This window comes from Populus trichocarpa, chromosome 10, assembly GCF_000002775.5.
Source record: "Populus trichocarpa isolate Nisqually-1 chromosome 10, P.trichocarpa_v4.1, whole genome shotgun sequence".
In the NCBI taxonomy this organism is placed as follows: Eukaryota; Viridiplantae; Streptophyta; class Magnoliopsida; order Malpighiales; family Salicaceae; genus Populus; species Populus trichocarpa.
In genome coordinates, this window is record NC_037294.2 from 7,242,419 (window position 1) to 7,265,242 (window position 22,824).

Sequence of the window (22,824 nt, forward strand, 5' to 3'; positions counted from 1 at the left end):
AAAACCTAGAAGCTTGGTTAGCCATATGTGTTGAGAGGGATAGGATACCTTTTGTGCCAGCAGATATTTGAGACTAACATGATCGGTTCTGATAGTGAAATGTCTGCCCCAAAGGTAATGTCGCCATTTGGTAACCGCCTGTAGAATAGCCAACATCTCTCGTTCATAGGTCGATAATGCTTGTTGCCTGGGTCCTAGAGCCTTGCTGATGAATGCAATAGGATGCCCGTCTTGCATAAGCACAGCCCCTAGACCAGACCCTGATGCATCTGTTTCCACTACAAAAGGTTTATTAAGATTAGGCAGGGCAAGAACTGGAGGCTGAGTCATGGCCCTCTTTAGGTTCCTGAAAGCTGTAATTGTCTCTTTCCTCCAGGTGAAGGCATCTTTCTTTAGTAATTGTGTGAGGGGCTTGCTAATGGAGCCGTAGTTTCTGACAAATCTGCGATAGTATCCTGTAAGGCCTAAGAATCCCCTTAGCTGTTTAACATTTTGTGGTGCCGGCCAATCCCTAACAGCTTGAATCTTTTTAGGATCAGTAGCTACGCCCTCTTTAGAGATTACATGCCCCAAATACTCCACTTGAGGTATACCAAATGCACACTTGTTGCGCTTAGCCACCAGTTGATGTCCCTTAAGTAGCTCAAAAACAATTTGTAAATGCTGCAGATGGTCGGTCATTGACTGACTGTAGATTAGGATATCATCAAAGAAAACTAACACAAATTTCCTGAGATGTTTCCGGAACACATCATTCATCAAGCTTTGGAAGGTGGCAGGGGCGTTGGTAAGGCCAAAAGGCATTACCAAGAATTCATAGTGGCCGTTATGGGTTCGAAAAGCTGTCTTGAATATATCCCCAGAAACCATTCGAATCTGGTGATAACCAGATCGTAAATCCACCTTGGAAAACACTGTTGCACCCACCAGTTCTTCTAGTAACTCATCTACTATAGGGATTGGAAACTTATCCTTGATGGTAAGTTGATTGAGAGCCCTGTAGTCAACACAGAATCGCCATGACCCGTCCTTCTTCTTGACTAACACAACAGGAGAAGCAAATGGACTGTTGCTCTGCTGAATAATTCCAGACTCAAGCATTTCCTCCACCATTTGTTCTAGTATATCTTTTTGCACTCCCGAGTATCTGTAGGGTCTGAGGTTGATAGCTTGAGCTCCTTCCTTCATAGGAATAGAGTGATCGTGGTGTCTGATTGGAGGCAGACCTTCAGGTGCTCTGAATAATTCCTTGTAATACTCCAGTAAGTCGCCCAAGGCAGTCTGCTCTTGTTGGTTGTTTATGGTCGATGGTGACATAGAATGGACACCTTCGTCCTCCTCTTCAAGGTTTATCAAACTGCATAAAGTCATACCTGCTAATTGTATAGGATTAACCATCAAACTATTAAGTTCTGTAAGCTCAATATTCTGTATCTTGGTGCAATCAGTGCCCTTGAGTACGATGTCCTGACCCTGCCATTTGAAGGACATCCAGAGATCCTTGTAGTTAGAGATGATATTCCCTAGCGTTGCTAGCCATTGAATACCCAAAACCATGTCACAGTTGATTAAATCAACAATGAAGACATCTGCCTCAAAAGTAACTCCCTGCATTCTCCATCTGAAATTTCTGCACATGGCTGAGCAGTCCATAGTACCTCCATTTGTTGTTTCGACCACCAAGGTTCGGATGGGAGTCGCTAGGCATTGTAGCTTATTGGCAGTTGCACTATTGAGGAAGTTATGGGTGCTGCCAGAGTCGATCAAGATGTATACAGAGTGTTTGTCAGCCTTCCCAGTTACTCTTAATGTGTGGCAACCCCTTGTTCCTTCCAGGGCATTGAGAGAAATGTGAGGGGTGAGCGATTCATGTTCAACAACATTGATCTCCCCTTCTCTGTCCATACTATCCTCATCATCTTCAACTATGCATAGAGAAAACAATCGCTTGTTTTTGCATCTGTGACCTGGTATAAAACGTTCATCACACCAGAAACATAGCCCCTTGGCCCTTCTGTCTTCCAAGTCTCTAGGTCGTATTGATCTGGTTGGTTTTTGTGGAAAGTGTGTAGTTGGAGGGGGTAGTATGCCGGTTTGTTGTGGTTTGAAGGTGTTAAGGTTTGGGGTTGCTGAAGGTCTTGAATAGGGTAGAGGCGTGTTTTGTTTGAAAGAAGTAGAGTGAGGCACAACTTGGGAAGTGTATTGGTGGGGTGGAGGGAGTGACCTTCTATAAGCCAGGGTGTTATCTTGCAATCTGGCAAGATTATAGGCTTGCTTAAGAGCCTTAGGATTGAACATTTTAACTGGATTCCTGATCTCTATTTCCAGTCCTCCAATGAAGAACACCATTGCCTGTTTCTCACTGATGTCGGCCTTATTCCATAGGATATCGAAGTCTTGAATATAGGTCTCCAAGTTGCCCGTCTGCCTTAATTCCATCAGTTCTTCAAGGGGATTTTGTTGGCAACCAAACCGGCCACACAAAGCCTCAGTATATTCTTCCCACGTAGCTTCTCGATCTCCTAAACTTCGTGTAAAGTTTTGATGCCAGTATAGAGCCATTCCATCTAAATAAAAAGAAGCCAGCTTAACCTTCTCTGCTCCTTTGATTTCTTCCATGTCAAAATACTGGTTGCATTTATACAACCATTTGTGAACATCTTCCCCATCAAAACATGGAAAATCTCTGCGAGGTTTATGTATCTTATAAGACTGTTGCCCCTCTCCACCAAGACCACCTGTCTTAGAGGAAGAGCCTCCATAACGTATGTCTTGGTAGCCTTTTGTAGGGTTAGGCTCCATGGTAGTCGTCTGCACCCTCTGTAGAAGAGTAGTCTGTTGGTAGGCTAATCCACTAATGAGCTCCTTGAGCTCCTCAATCTTAGTATCTTGAGTTAATTTAGTAGTATGTAATTGTTGTCCATAGGTTTCTAACAAAGTTAAAACCTGCTCATGACGCACTGATTGTGCCTGGTTTGCAACTTCAAAGGATTCTTCCAACTTCTTAAGATCTTGAGACCTCGTGTCTGGTGGCATAGCTGAAGTCTGAAGATCAGAGGCTCTGATACCACTTGTTGCAAGTTGAATCTTGAGAGAACCGATTAGAAGGAAACTCAAGTGATTAGCTAGGATGACCGGAGTTCTACCTGCTAACATGAGAACATTTTGAATGACAGAAGAATTTGGAATGAAAAGAGATGAGAAGAGTCAGGGAGAGAGAGAGAGAGAGAGCGAGAGAAGAAAAACACGTTGATTGTATTATATTCTTGTTAATCTTCTGTTACATGCATGCCTACAGATATAGCCACGAAAGTAATTCTAGAATGGCCACACACGAGGCTCTTGCTAAATCATACTAACAGAAATATAACAGAAATGACAACTAGTAACTAATAGAAATAACAACAGTAATTAAAGCCAGCTAGACATTGTAAAATCTTATTTAAACGGTGCGTATACGCTGAAAGAGAGTGCCAAAACGTCGTCGTTGTCTCAGTATTCTTTTGATTTGAATCTCTTTATCTTTTCTCCCCTACTGTTCTCCCCGCTTGTAACACTCTCCTCCTTCACCATTACCATCCTCACCACCACCGTTGAGTTCCAACTCTTCTCCACCTCTTAGCCCACCATTAGTCTCAAATTCCACTCCGTCAAATTCATCACCACCATTGATAACATCTCCACCACCAAACTCACCACCTCCATCACCTCCTCCTCCTCCTACCCCTGCAAAGAACGAGTCTCCTCCTCCATCTGTTCAATCCCCTCCTCCTCCTCCTGCGATACCTCCCCCTAGTACTGGTGAATTTGTTTCTCCACCTCCCTCTGGAGGTTCAAAACAATCTCCTCCTCCGCCAGTAGAATCCAAACCCTCTTTGTCTCCCCCCAATTCAAATCTATCACCCAAGCCATCGGAATCAAATAGCACTCCGTCAAATGGACCCAATCCAACAGAATCTAGATTTCATAGTCCTCCCGAATCAGGAGTTTCGTCATCGGGCCGCTCGTCATCAAACGCTAATGCAAAAAATCACAATGTGGTCAGCAATCCACCAAGAAATCGAAGTAATGGAACTGGAAGCAAGACAGTCATGACTGCGGCTGCTGCTGCAGCCGCAGGTGTGGTTTTTATGGCGCTAATTGTGGTAATCTTTTTATTTGTGAAAAGGAGTAGAAAAAGACGGATTCAGCCTTCCAGCCATTACATTCCGCCCAAAAACTTTACTGTGCAAACAGGTAAACGTGCCTATATACGTTGAGGCTGCGGCCCCATTGCTTAATATATTATGATTTAATCCGTTAATTCTTTCTTGTTTTTCCTATTGAAGATAAATATTATTACGGACAGCAACAACCCTCTGTGGGTTTCGCTGGACCAGGAAGTCTTTCTTATCATTCGCCAACTGCACAGTCTGATAGCTACGGGAGTCAAAGAGGGAATATGTACCATGGAGGGGGACCTGACTCAGGTGTCATTGGCAGTTCCAAGACCTCTTTCAGCTACCATGAGCTGATGGAAATAACAAATGGATTTGCTCGTCAAAATATTATCGGTGAGGGTGGCTTTGGATGTGTTTTCAAGGGGTGCATGACAGATGGGAAAGCAGTTGCTGTCAAACAGCTAAAGGCGGGTAGTGGACAGGGTGAACGGGAATTCAAGGCTGAAGTTGAAATTATCAGTCGTGTCCATCATCGACATTTGGTCTCTTTGGTGGGCTATTGCATCTCTGACAATCAACGCTTGCTCATATACGAATTTGTTCCAAATAAGACTCTTGAGCATCATTTGCATGGTAAGGTGATTTTTCTTTTCCATTTTATAATTTTTTGCGCTGCCTGCCAAAACTTATGTTATTATGTTATGGACTTGATTATGTCCTGCCGATTTGTGCCAGCAGCAAAAGATATGCCAGTGTTGGATTGGCCTAAAAGACTCAAAATTGCCATAGGATCTGCTAAGGGTTTGGCATATTTGCATGCATGAAGATTGTATGTCTTCCTATCCTTACTCTCCTTAAATAGGTTATGTGGTGTACAATTCCTCTCCCATTTTTCTTTTGAAAAGAAGGCTGATTAATTTTCTTCTGATCATCCTGTGATCTAATTCTAGGCCATCCAAAAATTATTCACAGAGACATTAAGTCGTCGAACATTCTGTTGGATGATGCTTTTGAAACACAGGCAATTCTATGACTTTCTATTTGGATTCCTCCCTCGACATGTGGTTTCTTTAACGTGAAGTTAGTCCTGCATTGTTATTTGAGAACTATTTTTATGTACAGGTTGCAGACTTTGGGCTTGCCAGACTAAATGACACAGCTCAGACCCACGTATCAACTCGAGTAATGGGGACATTTGGGTATATATGTTATGGTTTTCGGTAATATGTAATCTCTGTTCAGATTGGATGCCTCTGTTCGCCTGTTCTCCCGTTTCCTAGCCGTCCTTTTCTGTATCCTCTCCGGTGTAAATGACTAAATGCTCAATAAATACCCTCGATAAACAAAATCTACGCTGGAATGTGGATCAGAGTAGTAAAGTGGAATTTCCAATTATAGATGTTCCAAGGAAATAAAGAAAACCTATGTGATTTTTGTCATCCAATCCATCACCTTATTCTGAAACAAATTAAGAAGAAGTTAAGAGCATTTTGGTCACCCTTTTGTCTGAATTGTATGTGGTAAGCTAGTGAACAAGCTTTCTGTCAACTTGGATTGCAATATACTGGACTATAGTAATGGTTTAATCATCACCTCTTACTAATGTTCATTATGGTTTTCAGGTACTTGGCACCTGAGTATGCATCAAGTGGAAAACTAACAGATAGGTCTGATGTATTTTCATTTGGAGTTGTGCTTCTAGAACTGATAACCGGGCGCAAACCAGTCGATGCAAGTCAGCCTTTGGGGGATGAAAGCTTGGTTGAATGGGTATGAATAGGCATTGACGGAAACGACTTCTTTCAGTATCTTGCTCGTAGCTGTGTACATGTATTATATATCCAATCATCATCCGGCTATAATATGAAACGGTTCTTAAATCTAGAAAAAAATTCAACATAAGAACTTTCTTTCCTAATCTGAACGGTTTGCCAGTAAACAAGCTGACTTTATCTTGTTCAAGCCCAGTTACTTTTCTAATGAGCTAGATGAATTGCACATCCAAATTTCCTTCCCTGCAATCTATTTATCCTTTGAACAATGTGTTGTTATTATGATTGTGGCAGGCTCGTCCACTCCTGATTCATGCCCTTGAAACCGGCGAATTTGGTGAGTTGGTTGATACACGGCTCGAAAAGCATTACGTGGAGAGTGAATTATTTAGAATGGTTGAGACAGCTGCTGCTTGTGTTCGCCATTCAGCTCCAAAGCGGCCACGCATGGTGCAGGTGATATTAAACATGCTTCTTGTCAATTTCTCTTTGTTATAGATAACCTTGTAAGGGATTCTTTTTAGATAAGAGAACCAAAATGAGCAAAATGCCAGCGTGACTAGTAAATATAGCAGATTGTATTTTTTTTATTGTAGCTTTTAGTTGGAATGCTAAATTTCTTGGTACTCTTTTAGGTGGTGAGAGCATTAGATAGTGAAGGTGAACTCCCAGATCTCAGTAATGGTGTGAGATTTGGTCAGAGCGCTGTATATGATTCAGTTCAGTACAGTCAAGACATTAGGAAATTCAGGGGAATGGCTATTGGCAGTAATGGAAGCTCAGAATTTGACACTTCCAGTGGAGATTACTCTGGTAGACACATATCCCGTGAACCCCCAGCATCAAGTTAGTTCACGAGTAGCGAGTCAGAAAGACAAGCCATGAACCGACATGGAAGCCATGGTAGATGCCAGTTTAGATGAAGGTGACATGGCCAACCTGTAGATCTCCTTGAAATTATCAATATGTAGCACCAAAGAAGGTGATATCTGAAGGAATTTGCACTTCACTTCACCAGGCATAATTAGCGTTAATTTTTTTTCCCTTCTCCTGTGAAATTTGACTGCAATTTTAGCTCCCTCAAAGGTGCAGTGAAGTTTCAAGGAGGCTTGTAAAGTGTATCTTACTCAAAGCTTTATGTATTTACTAGCCGCGGTGTCACTCAAACCAGCACCCTTGTCTGACTGATAATAGAGCAAGACAGAAAAAGTTTTGTTGCGTTGCACATACATTTGCAAGAAACTTTTGCTTATGATGCAAATTTGAACATATTCTTAACTTTACCTCTGAAGGTTACCCTTTTGTCTTGTACATTTTTTTTTTAGTCTGTCAATATGAAAATGCTGAAATTGAGGATGTTTAAAGAATAGAAGGATCGGTTTCTTGGTTTCAGGAAGCCTAAATTTTCTAGAATGGCTTGCCTAATCTTGCTTCTGTACAAGGTCCTGCTTGAAGAAAAACACTGTACAAGAGAAGTCCGAATGGAGGGGGAAATGATAATGTGTCCGACAGATACAAACCTCATATTCATAAATATGACAAACTTAGCTGAATGGAGAAGTCACCAACTTTCTCACTTTAAACTCTTCAAACTCTGGAAAAAATTCTTCTAATTTTGACTACTTCCTGTCTGAATTAGGTATCCTGTTAGCTCGACCAATGACTCTCTCAATCTCTTTGGTTGAACATCCTTATCCGCCTATTTGATACAAGGTAGTTAAAACTAGAGTGATGCAAACATACATAGCAGGAAAGGAGATATAGTGCTTCTAGCAGAGAAATGCTGAAGTTTTTGATTTGCAGATTTCTATCCCTGTCAACCTCTCTATTTCTCTGGAAAACAAGCTTGTGTAACTGAATTTATGTCGAATTCGTATCCAAAATTTTGATTCCATCTGAATATCAGGATTCGATCTTGAGAATGTTCAGAAACTTGCCATTAAATGTAGTAATATTGGCATCATGGATTTGAAGCCCCAAAGAATGGATAGTTTCCATCAACCTCCCAAATCCTCCACGCTTCTTTTCACAAAGGAACTTCAGCAGGAAATGTCTTTTGCCAATCTGGTCCACTTCTAATTGAACCTGGGAAAAGAGTCAATTTAGAAATTGATGGTCTCATGAAGCCTGTGTTGAACTTCAATGGCTCAAATTGTTTTGTCCAAATATATCAGTAAAGAAAAGAGTTTAAGTTTTGCAATAAAAACCGTACTAGGTTCTGGAAGCTCTCTATACCTCTGTCCTTTCCTTTTTTACAAAACCAGAGGGATCCTGGTTTACCTTAGTGGAAGACATGCAGCCTTTTTGACATGTCTCCAGTTTTGAAGTCTTTAGCTCCATGTTGCTCGCTCTGCATTCCTCTTCTTCAGCATTCTTGATCTCATCCCGGAGGTTTTTCACATCCTTTAGCAATTCGCTGATATAATCTATTGCATCTCCAAGAATAGCAGCTTTATCCATCTATAATATTCATAAAATGCAGAATTACTCGAAAAAAATAAGAAGAAGATACAACAACGACAGTGAATAGCTTTTTGTAGCTGCAGAAATATACAGAACTATGTTAACCTTGGATATCTTGGGGACCCGGGCACTCAGAGAAAATAGACCAGTTTTAATCCTGGTCCTCCTGTTCCTTTCTGTGACAAGATTCTTTGATTTGTAGCCATCGCTTTCCGACCCAGGATAAATTTCAGAACTTTCTCTTTGCAATCTGGAAAACCTGCTCATTGCTTCAGAAAGTTTTTCTCGAGGCAGAGGATTTTCCAATTGACAATTTCATATGTCCATGTTGCGGAAATTGACTTGCATATGAAACAAATGATGAAGCTTCGTTCGAAGGATTGGAACTGCTAGATGATCCTTCAAAGCTAAGGTTGTTATTGGGCTGCGTTAATGGGTGAAGGAACTGTATCTGAGGAAACAAACTTAACAAGTGACAGGAAAGCAGCAAATTCTCTTCGAGAAACAGATCAAGACAGTACTTGTTCAAGCTCGAATTGGAATAACAATGTCCAATCATAGCTTCTTCTTTGAGAGGACATAACATGGAGCTCTAATAGATTCTATTATCTTCTCATCTTTTTCTATCTGAAAATATTGAACTGGGATTTTCACACATAAATCACATTAGCAGAGTTAATTTATTTATAGTAAAAACCGAAGAAAACCTACAAGCTTGGCTGCAAAAAACTCAATAAGTCCACCAATTAGCGGGATCAAGGCTTGTGTTCCAGCTACTTCCTGGAGGAATGTTCTTCAAGCCAACTACTCAAATGTTTCTTAATAATAATTAAAAAAAAAGCTTCACCTAGTCCATGTCAAATCCTTTCAAGTATGGGTTTCATAACGCAAGAAATCAGTTAAACCATCTGGGTTCGGTTGATATCACTAGCTCTACACGAATCCTGCTTCTAGCAACCACATAGTACCATGTTTGGCTATGTAGTCTTTTTTTAGTGCTTGTGCCAAAAAGACTGAATTGAATAATTTGAAAACTTGTGTGTTATATTGCTAATTTTCTTGTGATTATGATTGTCTAATACATTGAGTATACAAATATTACTTTTAAATTTTACTTGGAAAGAGGAAGAATTATTTTGAAAAATATGTATTTTGTTTCTTGAAACGAATATGTTTGTTATCGATCTATATATACACATAGAGAGACTTTTAGCTTTAAAAAGAAAAAAAAATGGAAATCAAGTATCCCATTGCAAGCAAATTTTGAGATGCAAGGACTGAATTGAATAATTTTGAAAACTACGAGCACTGAAATGCATATATTATTGAAAATTTTGAAAATCCCAGGTGGTTGCAGCCCTCCCTCATCACAGGAGTTTGGTTTCATACAAGTGGTATTAACATTGCATTTGCATGCATCATTGCATGTGTGGTTATGCAAGTATACATACTCTCGTAATTATACATGCGATAGCTTTTTTCAATTAAATAAATTTGAATTTTAATTACTCTGAATTATTTGATTATTGTGTACAAGGTAGGAGGGTTGCCTCCCATTGGGTAACCCAGGGTTCAATTAACTTTTAGATGACCTAAAAAAAACTCATGCGTGACAAATAACTAATTAGACAACATATAAATATAATCCAACTTTACAATTATAATTACAAAATAAACTAAAAAGATTGGGGTTTTCAACATTAGAATTGTACTGGTGTTCCTTCCATTTTATTAGGGATTGTAGTAATAATTTTTTTTTTATTCTAGTTATTAATTTTTTTATTTTTATTTTTTTGTGTTAAGTTTTTTTTTGTCTCCTCTCATATGATGGTTTTCATTGTGAAGGTTTTGATAAGATGATTGCATGGAAATTTAATGAGGTGCGGTTTTAATTTGTAGTATTAAAATGAATTAAAAAAATAAAAATTATATTAGAAAAAAAAAGACCTAGACTCTTTGATGGAAGGCTAGGCATGTAGGCCTAGTTGACAAAGCCCAACACCAGTTGACTTCTCCTCTTTTTTTTTTTTCATTACTTCATTGAATATTGATTAATACCCTCTCTTTTAGTTACTTTTAATGTAAACAATAATTAGACCTGGCCAACAAGTATAGTAGGTTGACTCGAGTCGATAAAAAATATTGTTGTCTTAAAATTAAAAAAAGAGAGTTAAAAAACGCTATTTTAACAAAAACAAATTAGTTAAATTAAGTTTTTACCAGGTTAACCGAGTCATATTTGGACACACCATGTCAAGTGGGTGAGATCAAGTCAACTCCAACACGGTTTAATTTGAAACTCAAACCAGGTAAAGGGCCATGTCGAGGGGTCAAGTCAAATTAATAAGAAGAAAAGGTGTTATACTAGCAAATTATTTTGTTTCTATTGAATTTGAATTAATGCTTTTTCAAAAAAAAAAAATATTGACATATAATTAAATAAAAAAATTAGATAATTGCACACTACACATGATTATTTTTCTTTATCAACATCTAGCTCTTAAATCACCCTTGAAATTTTGTCTTGGTTTTAAAGAAAACATTAATAGTATTTGAAAATCTATTAAAACATGGTTAATGAGTATATTTCAGGCTAAATTAAAAGAGGAGTATACTCACTTTTCGGGTAAAATGTTTTTTAGAATTTAATTTCCAACACACATGCTCGTGTCGAACCTGAGCCTGGGTTTGGGTTTATTATAATATGATATTTTAGGTCACAAAAGATTATTTTTTGCCAATTAAAATTTAGACATAAGCCTAGTTTATGAATAACTATTTCTTTCAGCTCATTGTTTGTCCAAATCAGCTCATGAATATTAACAATCTATTCCAAAAGCTTTTGTTGCAAATCTAAATAGCCTTTTCAACTAAAATAAATATAGATTTATGGCCACTATATTCATATTAAATTCTTGATTTATGGTAGCTAATCAAATGTTGATAATGGTGGGAATTAATTCTGATTATTATCAGAATTAATTCTTCAACTTTTTAATTTTTAAAATACACTATAAAAAGGGGGTGAAGGAAGAGTTTCCTACAATATTTTTCAGATTTTTATACACTCTTACTCATTTTATATTTTAGTGTTTTCTTCTTTTTTTATGTTTTGGTTTTCCTTCTGAATATAGAGCTTAAGTTTATTTTATTAAGAGATATTTGAGTTACATAATCTTTGGTTCAAAAACTTTGTTTAGAAGTGTATCTAAACTAAGGTGATGTTATTGGAATCTTAGAGGGCATATTACAAACATCCTAGCTGCATAAGTGAGGAGGAATAAATTCTTAATGATAAATAATTCATCCTTGATAACAACAAAAGTTTCATTACTTTAAAATATTTCAACAAATAAGTACTCTCTTTTATTTTAATTTAAACATAGATATTTTTATTATTAGTATGCATGCTAAAACTTTGAATTAATATCAATTGTAAGTTTGGATATATGTTTAGTATGGATGTTAGAATTCTATTATTATATTTGTGTTGAAAACAAGTTTGACATGAGTTATTATTTTGTTTGCTTATAGATTTAAACTTGTATGAACTCTAGGCTTTTCTTGAAAATATTTTTATGTTTAGCATCTCTTGTTCTGATAAACTAAACATCACTGTTCACTAGTCTAATACATTTGAAGAATTGGAAAATAATCTTAAGGCTTTATTCATTATTAGACTTTGTTTAGTTTATCTTATGGAGGAATAATAATAATAATAATAATAATAATAATAATAATAATAATATAGATTGATTGTTTAAGAGGGTTTTAGTATCTTTAAAGTTTAAGTTATAATTTTTCTTTTTATTTTGTTATGTTTTCACTTATAGATTTATTTTTAATTTTATATGTTTTAATCTATAACCTTTTGGTTTGTTTATAACTTTATGATTTTTTTTTATTTTGTTTAACTTTAGAAGGTTGTTATATATATTTGTTTTAAAATTATAGTTTATCTTCAAAAACTTATTTTTCATGCAATTTGGATGGTTTGATGCATGTCACATATCTTATAAATTTATATTTTATTAACAAGTTAAATATTATTTGTTTATGATAGTTTATGCTATCATGTTTATATGATCATGCTCTTTGTTTAACATGCTTAAACATTTTATAATGATATAAAGGAGGTTAAAAAAGGTACGCTTTTAGTATGTTTATTTTATCTTGTATAATTCCATACTTTTGTTTATTTAAATTGCTTTATTACAAGTTTTATTTTTATATTACTTGCTTATTGTAGAGTTGAAATATTTATTTATAAATATTATTGGCTATTGCTTTATAAAAAAAGTTATATTTATCATGATGTTATTTTGAGTATTAGTTATTATAACCAATGTTGCTTCACCATTTACTACTTCGATGGTGAGGATTCCATCATCATCTTTTATGGTGCATGGTGAGAAAACCTACCAATGCTACTTTAACAACTACTAATTTGGAAGTGAGAGTTCTACCATCACTTTTTATGGTGAATGGTGAGAAGTCTAAAAATTTCAATGGATAGAATTTTAAGAGGTGACAATATAAAATGTTATTTTATATGACCACCTTGAATTTGGCTAAATTCTTAACTAAAAAAGTATTAAAATGGTCAGATGATGAATCTAATCCCACTTTTATGGCAGCTATTAATGCTTGGAATTATAGTTATTTTATGTGTAGTAACTACATCTTAAATGGATTGCACTTTGGAAAGTTTTGGATAAAAGGTTCAAGGCTGAAGTTGTCGGTATGAAAAGGTTTTTAGTCGATAAATTTCTTTAAGAGTAATAAATTTATTTTCCCTAAGAATGACATCAAAGTTATATGGTCCTATGTTTTCGTGTATACAATATTATTCATGTATACAAAAAGTTAGTACGATGAATAGATACAATCAATAAAGTTTTGTCTAAAGAGGTTGGATTTTAAACGGGATTGTTGGTAAACCCTCGAATCTTTTCTGAGAAATATATTAGTGAAAGTATTATTCACACAATACTATTTTCATAAACAATATAGTTCATAAGTAAAATGGTGTAATTGAACATATCACAGTGAACAAAATATAGCTCAATAAAGTAACTAAAAAAAAAGAAATGAATGTCGAAGCCAATATCAACCAGGTTTATCACCTCGCTGATAAAGTTGTGGAATTAAACATGTTTGTTGTTGTTTTCGAAGTCAACCTATGTTTTTTTAAAAATATGAGTAATAGTGGGTTGACACTAGTATAACAAGAAATGTATGTGCTAAGAAAAAGATATTTGCCACTTATAAGGAAGTGGATGGAGAAATTTTATACATAGAAAACTCATCAACCTCCAAGGTACTAGGTATTGGAAAGGTCATACTAAAAATGTACTTCATGTTATTTTGATATTAAAAAGGATTTAGTATCTGACTCGTTGAGTAAAAATGGTTTTAATATGATCTTTAAGAATGATAAATTTATACTCTTCAAGAGTGGTATGTTTGTAGAAAAATGAAATCTTTGTGATTGACTTTTTAAAATAAATATAATGATCATTGTAACCAATGATGGGAATAATAATAAGATTGCATGTTCTTCTGATTTGCTTAAATATTATGATATGTGGCATTATAGGTTAAGTAATGTGAATTATAATTCTATACAAAAGTTAATAAACCATGAATTATAACCAAGTATGGTTTTTAAGAAAAATCATAAGTGTAGAATTTGTGTAGAATCAAAATTCTCAAAACCTCTTTTTCAAATAATTAAGAAAAGTAGTGAACCTCTAGACTTAATTCATTTAGATATTGATGATTTAAAGTTTGTGAAAATTAGAGGTAGAAAAAAGTATTATATTACTTTTATAAATGATTGTATAAGATATTATTATATTTAATTGCTTAGGAGCAAATATGAAGCTTTTGAAATGTTTAAACATTACAAGAATAAAGTTGAAAATCAATTTAATAAGAAAACAAATGTAATAAAAAGTGATAGAGATAGAGAATATAAAGCATCATTTGGTGAATTCTGTTCTCAAAATGGTATTATCCACCAAACTATTGCTTTTTATTCACCATAATAAAATGACATTGTGGAACATAAGAACTAAATATTAAAAAACAATGATGAATGTCATATTTATAAGTTTAAGAGCACCTCAGAACTTGTAAGGGGCAATTCTAACTATCAATTATATACTAAATAAAGTACCCCATAAAAAGCTAGAAAAGATATTATATGAATTATGAAAAGATAGAAAATCTTCCTATAAATACCTCAAAGTGTGAGGGTGTCTTGCAAAGGTAGCAATACATGATCCTAAAAAGATCAAGATAAGACTTAAAATTATGGATTATGTATTTATCAGATATGCATATAATAGTAATGCATATTAATTTATTGCACACAAGTCAAGTATTGAGGATATATGTCTTAATACTATTATAGAATCAAAGAATGCTATATTCTTTGAAGTTGTGTTTTCATAGAAGGAAGCATGAGAAAAAAGTTCACTTAAGAGAACAATTGAGGTTAATTCAAGTGATCATTATCAAAAAGAAAATGATGAAGTTGATCTTAAAAGGAGTAAAAGGGTAAAATGACCAAGATATTCAGTCCTTATTTTTTAACATACTTGTTGGAAAATGAACCTCGACACTAGTCTGAGGCAATGTCCTGTCCGGAAACTTTCTATTGGAAAGAGACAGTCAATAGTAAATTTGAATCTATTATGAATATTCATACATGGAAACTAGTGGATCTTCCTTTTAGAAATAAACTATTAGGCCATAAGTGGATCTTCAAAAAGAATATAAAAGCTGATGGCACTATTGACAAATATAGAGGTAAACTTTGTTGTTAAAGATTTTAGATAACAAGAAGGTGTAGATTATTTTGACACATATTCATTTGTGTCAAGAATAACTTTCAAATGAATGTTAATAATCATTACTACTATTAATAAGCTTAAAATATATTAAATAAATATAAAAATAACTTTCTTAAATGGTGACATTGATAAGGAGGTTTACATGGAACAACACGAGGGGTTTGTTGTCCATAGACAAAAAATAAAGTTTGTAAGTTTGTCAAATCATTATATGATTTGAAACAAGCACCTAGTCAATGACATAAAAAATTGAACAAGTTTATATTGTCAAATGAGTTCAAAATCAACAAAGTTGATAAATACATTTATGTGAAAAACACATATAAAGGTTATTTCATTGCATGTCTCTATATGGGTGATATGGTAATTTTAAATAGCAATGATCACATGATCAATCTACTAAGAAGATATTAACTAACAAGTTTGATGTGAAAGACTTGGGTGTTGCAGATGATATATTAGAAATAAGAATTTTTATGAAATCTAATGGATTCATATTGTCACAATCTCACTATGTTGAGAACATTCTTGAAAAATTTTTTAAAGGTGACAATAGCATTGTCAAAACACCAATTGATACAAGTGTACATCTATACAAGAATAAAGATAACGAAATAAACCAATTACAATATTCTCGAATAACTGGAAGCCTAATGTATATTATAAATTGCACAAGGCTTGATATTGGTTACTTAGTTAGTAAACGAAGTATATTTATAGGTAATTCAAATATGGGTCATTGGAAGGAAATGAAAAAAGGTACTCAAATATTTGAGGAATATTTTAGACTATGGGCTACATTATATTGGTTATCCAGTGGTGTTAGAAGGGTATAATGATATTAATTGGATATCTGACACTAAGGATTTAAAATCCACAGATGGATGTCTTTATATTTGGTAGAGTAGTTGTATCATGGATATCCTCTAAACAAATATGTGTCGTAAGATTCACGATGAAATCAGAGTTTATTACTCTTGATAAAGCTAGAGATGAAGCTGAATGGATTCAAAATTTCTTGAAGGATATTCCATGTTAGCCAAAACCAGGATATCAGAAGGCCACAAAATATTATGTATAATGGCAAGTCTAAATATATATGTCGCATATATAATACTTTTAAATACTTGTTATTGAATGAAATTATTTCCATTAACTATGCAAAAATCAAAGGAAAATATTATGGATCCTCTAACCAAATGTTTGTCAAGAGAGCTTATATATAGTTCATCGAGGGGAACAAGGTTAAAACCTTTAAAGATGAAAGAGTACAACGATGATAACCATACCTAGTTGATTTGAGATTTCAAGATCTAGTTTTAAATGGAAAGCTAAGTCATTTAACATTCTTGGTAGCACTAGGAAATTATTATTTCTTACTTATTCTTATAATGAAATAAGTGTTAGTTACAACATGATAAATGATAAGCTGTGCTCTTAATGATTTTAATATCTTAGTACATCAAATGAAGTATAGTAGAATACTTTTAATGAAAGATCACTTATATAAGTAAAAAATATGGTTGTTTATTTGAATTCAAGAGTTGTTCAAGACCAAAATAATCACAACAGTAAAAACCAAAAACAATCTCTAAATAAAGAACTATATGAGTGCTATTGTCTTAGTTTATATAGAAGATGAATAGTTCAAGATATTATGTTTACTATTCTGCGAGTAAATTTAATAGTATTTCACTAAAAACGATTTAAAGATAAAAGTTACCTATCTTGATTTAATGATCTACCAAATTAGTATTTCTTAATAAATCTTCAAGTTGTTTTCAAACTAGATAGATAATTTCCATTCACGTGTGGAATTTTTGAAAAATTTGCTAAAACATGGTCAATGAGCACATTTAAGGTCAAATTAAAAGTGAGGTCTACTCACTTCTTAGGTTAAAACTTTGTTGCAATTTAATCTCCAATATAAGTTCTTTAACAGGGAACATTAACATATTTTAAATAAATTATAGGTGAATGATAAATTGATTTCAAAGAACTCTTGGTTGGCATGTTTTGATGATACCCAAAACTCTTTAGAAGAACTTTATCCCATATAGAAAAGAAACAAAACATTCTTGGTGTTTCTAAAGTGGAAAGTTAAAAAGTTAAAATTGAATCTAAATTGCATCCAATATTTTATAGACGATAGGTCTTAAGCAAAATTGGCTTTGGATTTAAACCCCTTGTGTGTGCTGGCTCGACATGGGCTTCAAGTCGGGCTTAGGTTTGAGTTTATTGTAAAATAATATTTTGGGCAACAAAAAATTATTTTTACCAACAGTCTCTTCTAAAAGCTTTTGTTGCAAATTTAAACAGTATTTTCAATTAAAAATTACAGATTTATAGCCGCTATGTTCAGATTTAATTCTTGATTTATGATAGCTAATTAAAGGTTGATAATGGTTGGAATTAATTATTCAACTTTTTAATTTCTAAAATACACTATAATAAAAGGGGTGAAGGAAGAGTTTCCTACAATATTTTTTAGATTTTTATACACTCTTCTTTACCTTATATTTTAGTGTTTTCTTCTCTTTTTATACTTCAATTTTCCTCCGAAGTATAGAGCTTAGGTTCATATTCTTAAGAGATATTTGAGTTACATAATCTTTAGTTCAAAGATCTTATTTGGAAGTGCATCTAAACTAAGGTGTTGGTGTTGGAATCTTAGGAGGTATATTGTAAACATCTTAGTTGCACAAGTAAGAAGCAATAAAACCTTAAGGACAAATGATTCATCCTTGATGACAACAAGAGTTTCATGATTTTAAAGTGCTTCAACAAGTACTCTCTTTTGTTTTAATTAAACATGGATATTTTTATTATTAGTATACATGCTAAAATTATATTATTATATTTATGTTGAGAGTTTGTTTGCTATGAGTTTTTTTTTTTTTTCATGCTTATAGATTTAAACTTGTATGAATTCTAGGCTTTTCTTAAAAAAATGTATGTTTAGCATGTCTTATCATGATAAACTAAACATGTTTGCTCACTAATCTAATACATTTGAATAACTAAAAAACAAATAATGCCTAACTTTTGATTTGCCTTGCAGTGAACCAAGAGTAAGTTATCTAATATTGGTGCTACAAATCAAAATGAATGAGTTTCTGCCATTATTCATTGGTCTATAGTCTTGCATAACTAAATGTGGTTGCAATATTGATATTGGAAGAAAGCCATGTTAGTTAACAGAAAGGATTAGGTAAACTCCATATTGGTCCCATAAATGTTACCCTTATAGTTTCTAAAATATTTTTTCATATTTACCCTTAACAATTAGATACTATTAAAAAGTCACTTTTCACCCTTTTTTTTTTTCACTTTTGTACTCCATTTTCATTCAAGTCATAGTACATGTGATTAAACTCGAAGATTTTGGTGTCCTTACTTCAAATTTAATAGCTAGTTAATGTTTAGGGATAACATAGAAATTTTTTAAAAATAGGAGGGTGATATTAGGAAATTATAAATTATAAAGATGGAGTATAAGATTGGTAAATTACAAGGAAAAAAAACTAAAGTTTACACCTATAAGGACATGTTGTAATTGACTTTCTACTGAAGATAATCACAATAAAAAAGCTTATTTATGTTGGGTTTCCTAAATATCATACACACAACAGAAACAAATAAAAAAAATTTTGGGAGTCCCTAAGATCCTGTTAAATAGATATGGAGTTGTTAAATGATTTATTACCTGAAGATCTGATCTTCTTCGACTTTGAATAATTATTTAAAGGCTAGGTTATCACAAACCACAAGTTGTCTAATTGTTCAGCCTCAAATGATAATCCACACGAATCACCAGTAAGAAATCTCTTAAATCACTATTTAGAAGAGAGGGATAACTATACCTAGAGTGTTAGCTCTTTATTTTGTGGCTTACATAATTTTTTTGTCTAACAAATAATCCCCTTAAAAAATAAAAAGCATAACTTATTGTTTATAAGAAAATCTAAAAACCCTATAAATTTACAAAATATCAATTTGTCCCTTTAATAATATCCATATATTAATTAAAGACTATTTTAGAAATTAATTCTATCAAGTCCTTACTTGATTTTTCTAGATCTAGAAATATAATCCTTGTATTAATTATATTCTAGTCCTTAATTTCTAAAATATATCGTAATCAAGTCATACTTAATTAAATCATCTCAGTTTAATTTATGACTAATAGTTATTAATGTATGTGGCCCATTAGGTTCCGAATATGTTGATCCAAATATAAAATAGAATTCTAATTAAATAAATTAAACAATTTAATTTATTATCAATTCAACAATTGATTAATTTATATTTTAAAATCAGGTTCATCGTCTAGAAACGTATCATAATCCCTCCAAATATTAAAAAAATCATTAGTGGTTTGGGTTAGCCTTTCAATGACTGGTTTCTCAATGTAATTAATATTCTTTCATCAATAATGTTCTGATTTAGCATTAAAGTATGGAGTATGTCTGTCATATTAAATCATGTTTGTTCTCTACATAATAGTCATTGATCGTTTGAATAAGATTTGAAACTCTTAGTCAATACTATTTAAGAACAAATAAATTTTTTATCTTAATTCACCTAGGGTGATGAATCCTCTCTTGATCACTCAAGTACCTTCATATAATTGATGTTATACCCAATATCTACCCCTTCATTACCTTGATGAAAATAACTTGTAATGAGATCAGAGCATAATATTCTCTATATAATATAACCTAGTGATTTCAAGTCTAAGGATCACTTACACAACCATTATGTGAGCTTTTCCATAGAAATAAGTGATCTTTCCATATAGAATTCTTATGTGGGTCAATTCAGTGAACATGTTTTTTGACAAGCACCTACATATTAGTTATAGGTATCTCTTATACCTCAGCTTATGAGAACAACTGCTTCTTTTCATAAAAAAAAAGAATATAATATGTATCGGTTTCTACGGCTCTAATAAATATCTAGTATTTAAAAGGACATCGACTAGGAACATTTTAAAAATAATGCTTTAATGCAATAGAAATCCTATAATTATAACAACTTTATAATTTCATTTGCAAAATATTTTTGTCTCATGAACTTTATCTTTACTGTAGATTCATAAATCAAATATTAGATTCATTAATATAATATTATATGAATATTAAAGATAAATTAAGCTTTTATTAATAATAAATATGTTTTTACACGAATATAATAATGTCATGTTTAACCAACCGATTAGCTACAAGGTATATTAAACTAACGATTTATTTATTTATTCTTTCTCTCTCGAGCCTTAAGAAACATGTTGGCAAGAAAATGATTTCACAAAAACACAATACAAAAATGTAATGTTTAGAGGAAAAGGAATTATAATCTCTTTATATTTGTGTTTTAGAAACTAAATTCAATGATAATATATAAATTAAATTTGATATATATAATTTATTTGAGGATATTAAAACTTGCTTGGAAACTATTGTTCTATTAGAGAAATTGATGATGCAGGATATTTTTTTCAAAAAAAAATCATTTTCTCGTCATTTGGGCTCAGCCCAACAGTGTGGTTATAGTCCCACATGGTTTAGGCTAGGTCCACATGGCGTGGTCTTCACACTACCTAGTTCTTTTTCTTTAGATTCGACCCGAAAAGTACTCAACCCAACATCTTGCAAGATTTCCAGTTTTAGGGCATACCTTTTATCCCACTTTTTCACCACAGTAATGGTCCAATACACATACATCAAATATTTTTTAAAGTTTCAAGGACTCAAAACGTAGTGTTGCGCACCACCTTTGCACACATTATGCTTTTACTAACAAATCCTTCACAAGGTTGGCACCACAATTTTTTATCCAATAATCGTCAATGCAAACATGCATACATTCTATGCAATCAGACACCTCATTTCTCAATCAATAGTTATTCTAACCGACAAATTTATTAATATTCATCAACCTCCACATCATTAACAATACAAGGCACTGTAATCAATGGCGAGCACTAACGTTTCCACCAATCAAATATTGTGCAATTCTTCCTGTTTTGAGATGAGTTAACATGACCTAGGTAAATAAAGAGGTTCATAGATTGAACATTTCAAACTCATTGTATATTTTCTTCCAATTCTCTCGCATACTATTTTTCTCATATACCTATCAATTTAAATATCAAATAGTTTCTCGTGTAACAAGGGATTTTTGAAAAAAAAATGATAAAAACCACAACCAAAATCTATACATCATTTTTATCTAGAATGGTAACCATTAAACAATCCAATTTTTGTGTGAGGTTTTTTTCACGAATGCCTCAGAAAGTATCATATAAACATAGTTACTCAACTAGACTATGGACGACCAATAAAATAGAATCTCATACGCGTGTGTGTGTTGGGGCTGGACTAACAATAAATAATTATCTAGTCCTTTTGGCTTGTGAGATAGTCATTTTGATTTTGGAATTTATAATTTAGTCCCTCGATCAAGTTGTGAGGTGAGGGAATAATAATTTTTAGTCCTTGTATTTTATATAATTTTGTAATTTGAGTTTTGGAAATGATCATAATACTAAAGTTGACATTTATTATTTTGTTGACTATTCTTTTTAAATTAATTTTTTTTATGTTTAGTATGGAGATTGAAAAAATTGATTAGAAATAAATTGAGAGAAGGAATAACAACGCAAACAGATATAAAAATACAGAGATTCAATATTGAGTTTTTTTAACTAAAGGGATTAACTAGTTAGTTGGCTAAAAATTATAACACACAAGGATTAAATGAATGGTGGAAAGAGTTGAAGTAGATATGTTGACAGGAATATTCCTCCAATGAGCTTAATTACTGTATGTTAAAATGATAAAAGCCAATGCAATTGTTTCAAATAATAATTACATAGTATTTCAAACCAGCTGCAATGGAAATTAGAGGAAACAGATTTTGATAGAAACGGCACCAGCCAAGTAGGCCAAGGTAGGTGAATATACCAAAGAAATTAACTCATTCATGGAGCAGCATTGGGCTCGCCATGATCACCAGCAGAAGTGTTTGTTTCACCTCTACCACTGAAATGACCATTTCCGAATGGCTTGTGGCCTCTGGGGTCTGATCCTTTCATGTTAGAATTCCTGGCTGTTGGAAATCCCTTGTCAAACCCAAATTCAAGATCACTTTCCCTTTCCTTGGGACGAAAGGTGGGAGTGTGTTGGCTGTGCTGCAGACTTTGCTTGTTGTTATTGACTTTCTGCTTGTTTAGACGCTTGTTGCAAATCCTGCCAAGACAGCAAGCAATAGCTGATATAACAACAATCACTGCCAGGACTATAAAAACGGTTCCAAATGACCCATTTGAGTGGGAAGATGGGGCCTGCCTTGCGACAGTGTTTGGGTAAAGGACAACAGGCTGCTGCTGCAGTTGTTGAGGCTGCTGTGTAGACATTTTTCTTGGTTGATGATAGAAAAATAATTGGGTTGAGCTTATAATTACCAGTTCTCTGCCTCCCTTGTTCTTTGAGTGCAGACTAATCAAGGAAGACTAAGGTAAACTCATGGGGCAAGCAATGGCATTGCCTATAAAAGGGGTTACGTATT

The 22,824-nt window shown here is 33.4% G+C and overlaps 3 protein-coding genes across 3 annotated transcripts; 1 reads left to right on the forward strand and 2 right to left on the reverse strand.

Annotated features, from left to right (window-relative positions):
- The first annotated feature begins 3,353 nt into the window (after positions 1-3,353).
- Positions 3,354-7,243, forward strand: LOC18102394 (proline-rich receptor-like protein kinase PERK13). Its single transcript, XM_024610244.2, is given in 9 exon segments — positions 3,354-4,236; positions 4,329-4,793; positions 4,899-4,975; positions 4,977-4,989; positions 5,111-5,181; positions 5,283-5,359; positions 5,783-5,930; positions 6,227-6,388; positions 6,568-7,243. Coding segments are annotated over 9 exon segments (1,374 nt in total). The 5' UTR covers positions 3,354-4,091; the 3' UTR covers positions 6,784-7,243.
- Positions 7,244-7,834: 591 nt separating this feature from the next.
- LOC18102395 (transcription factor ABORTED MICROSPORES) lies at positions 7,835-8,662 on the reverse strand. The gene is made up of 3 exons (XM_052456468.1): positions 8,501-8,662; positions 8,168-8,392; positions 7,835-8,017 (listed from the first exon to the last, which is right to left on the reverse strand). Exons 1-3 carry the CDS (start codon positions 8,660-8,662, stop codon positions 7,835-7,837), a joined length of 570 nt encoding a protein of 189 aa, XP_052312428.1.
- A 13,374-nt stretch (positions 8,663-22,036) lies between these two features.
- Positions 22,037-22,822, reverse strand: LOC7460780 (uncharacterized). Its single transcript, XM_002314579.4, has one exon. It carries the CDS (start codon positions 22,670-22,672, stop codon positions 22,238-22,240), a length of 435 nt encoding a protein of 144 aa, XP_002314615.1. The 5' UTR covers positions 22,673-22,822; the 3' UTR covers positions 22,037-22,237.
- Positions 22,823-22,824: the final 2 nt, after the last annotated feature.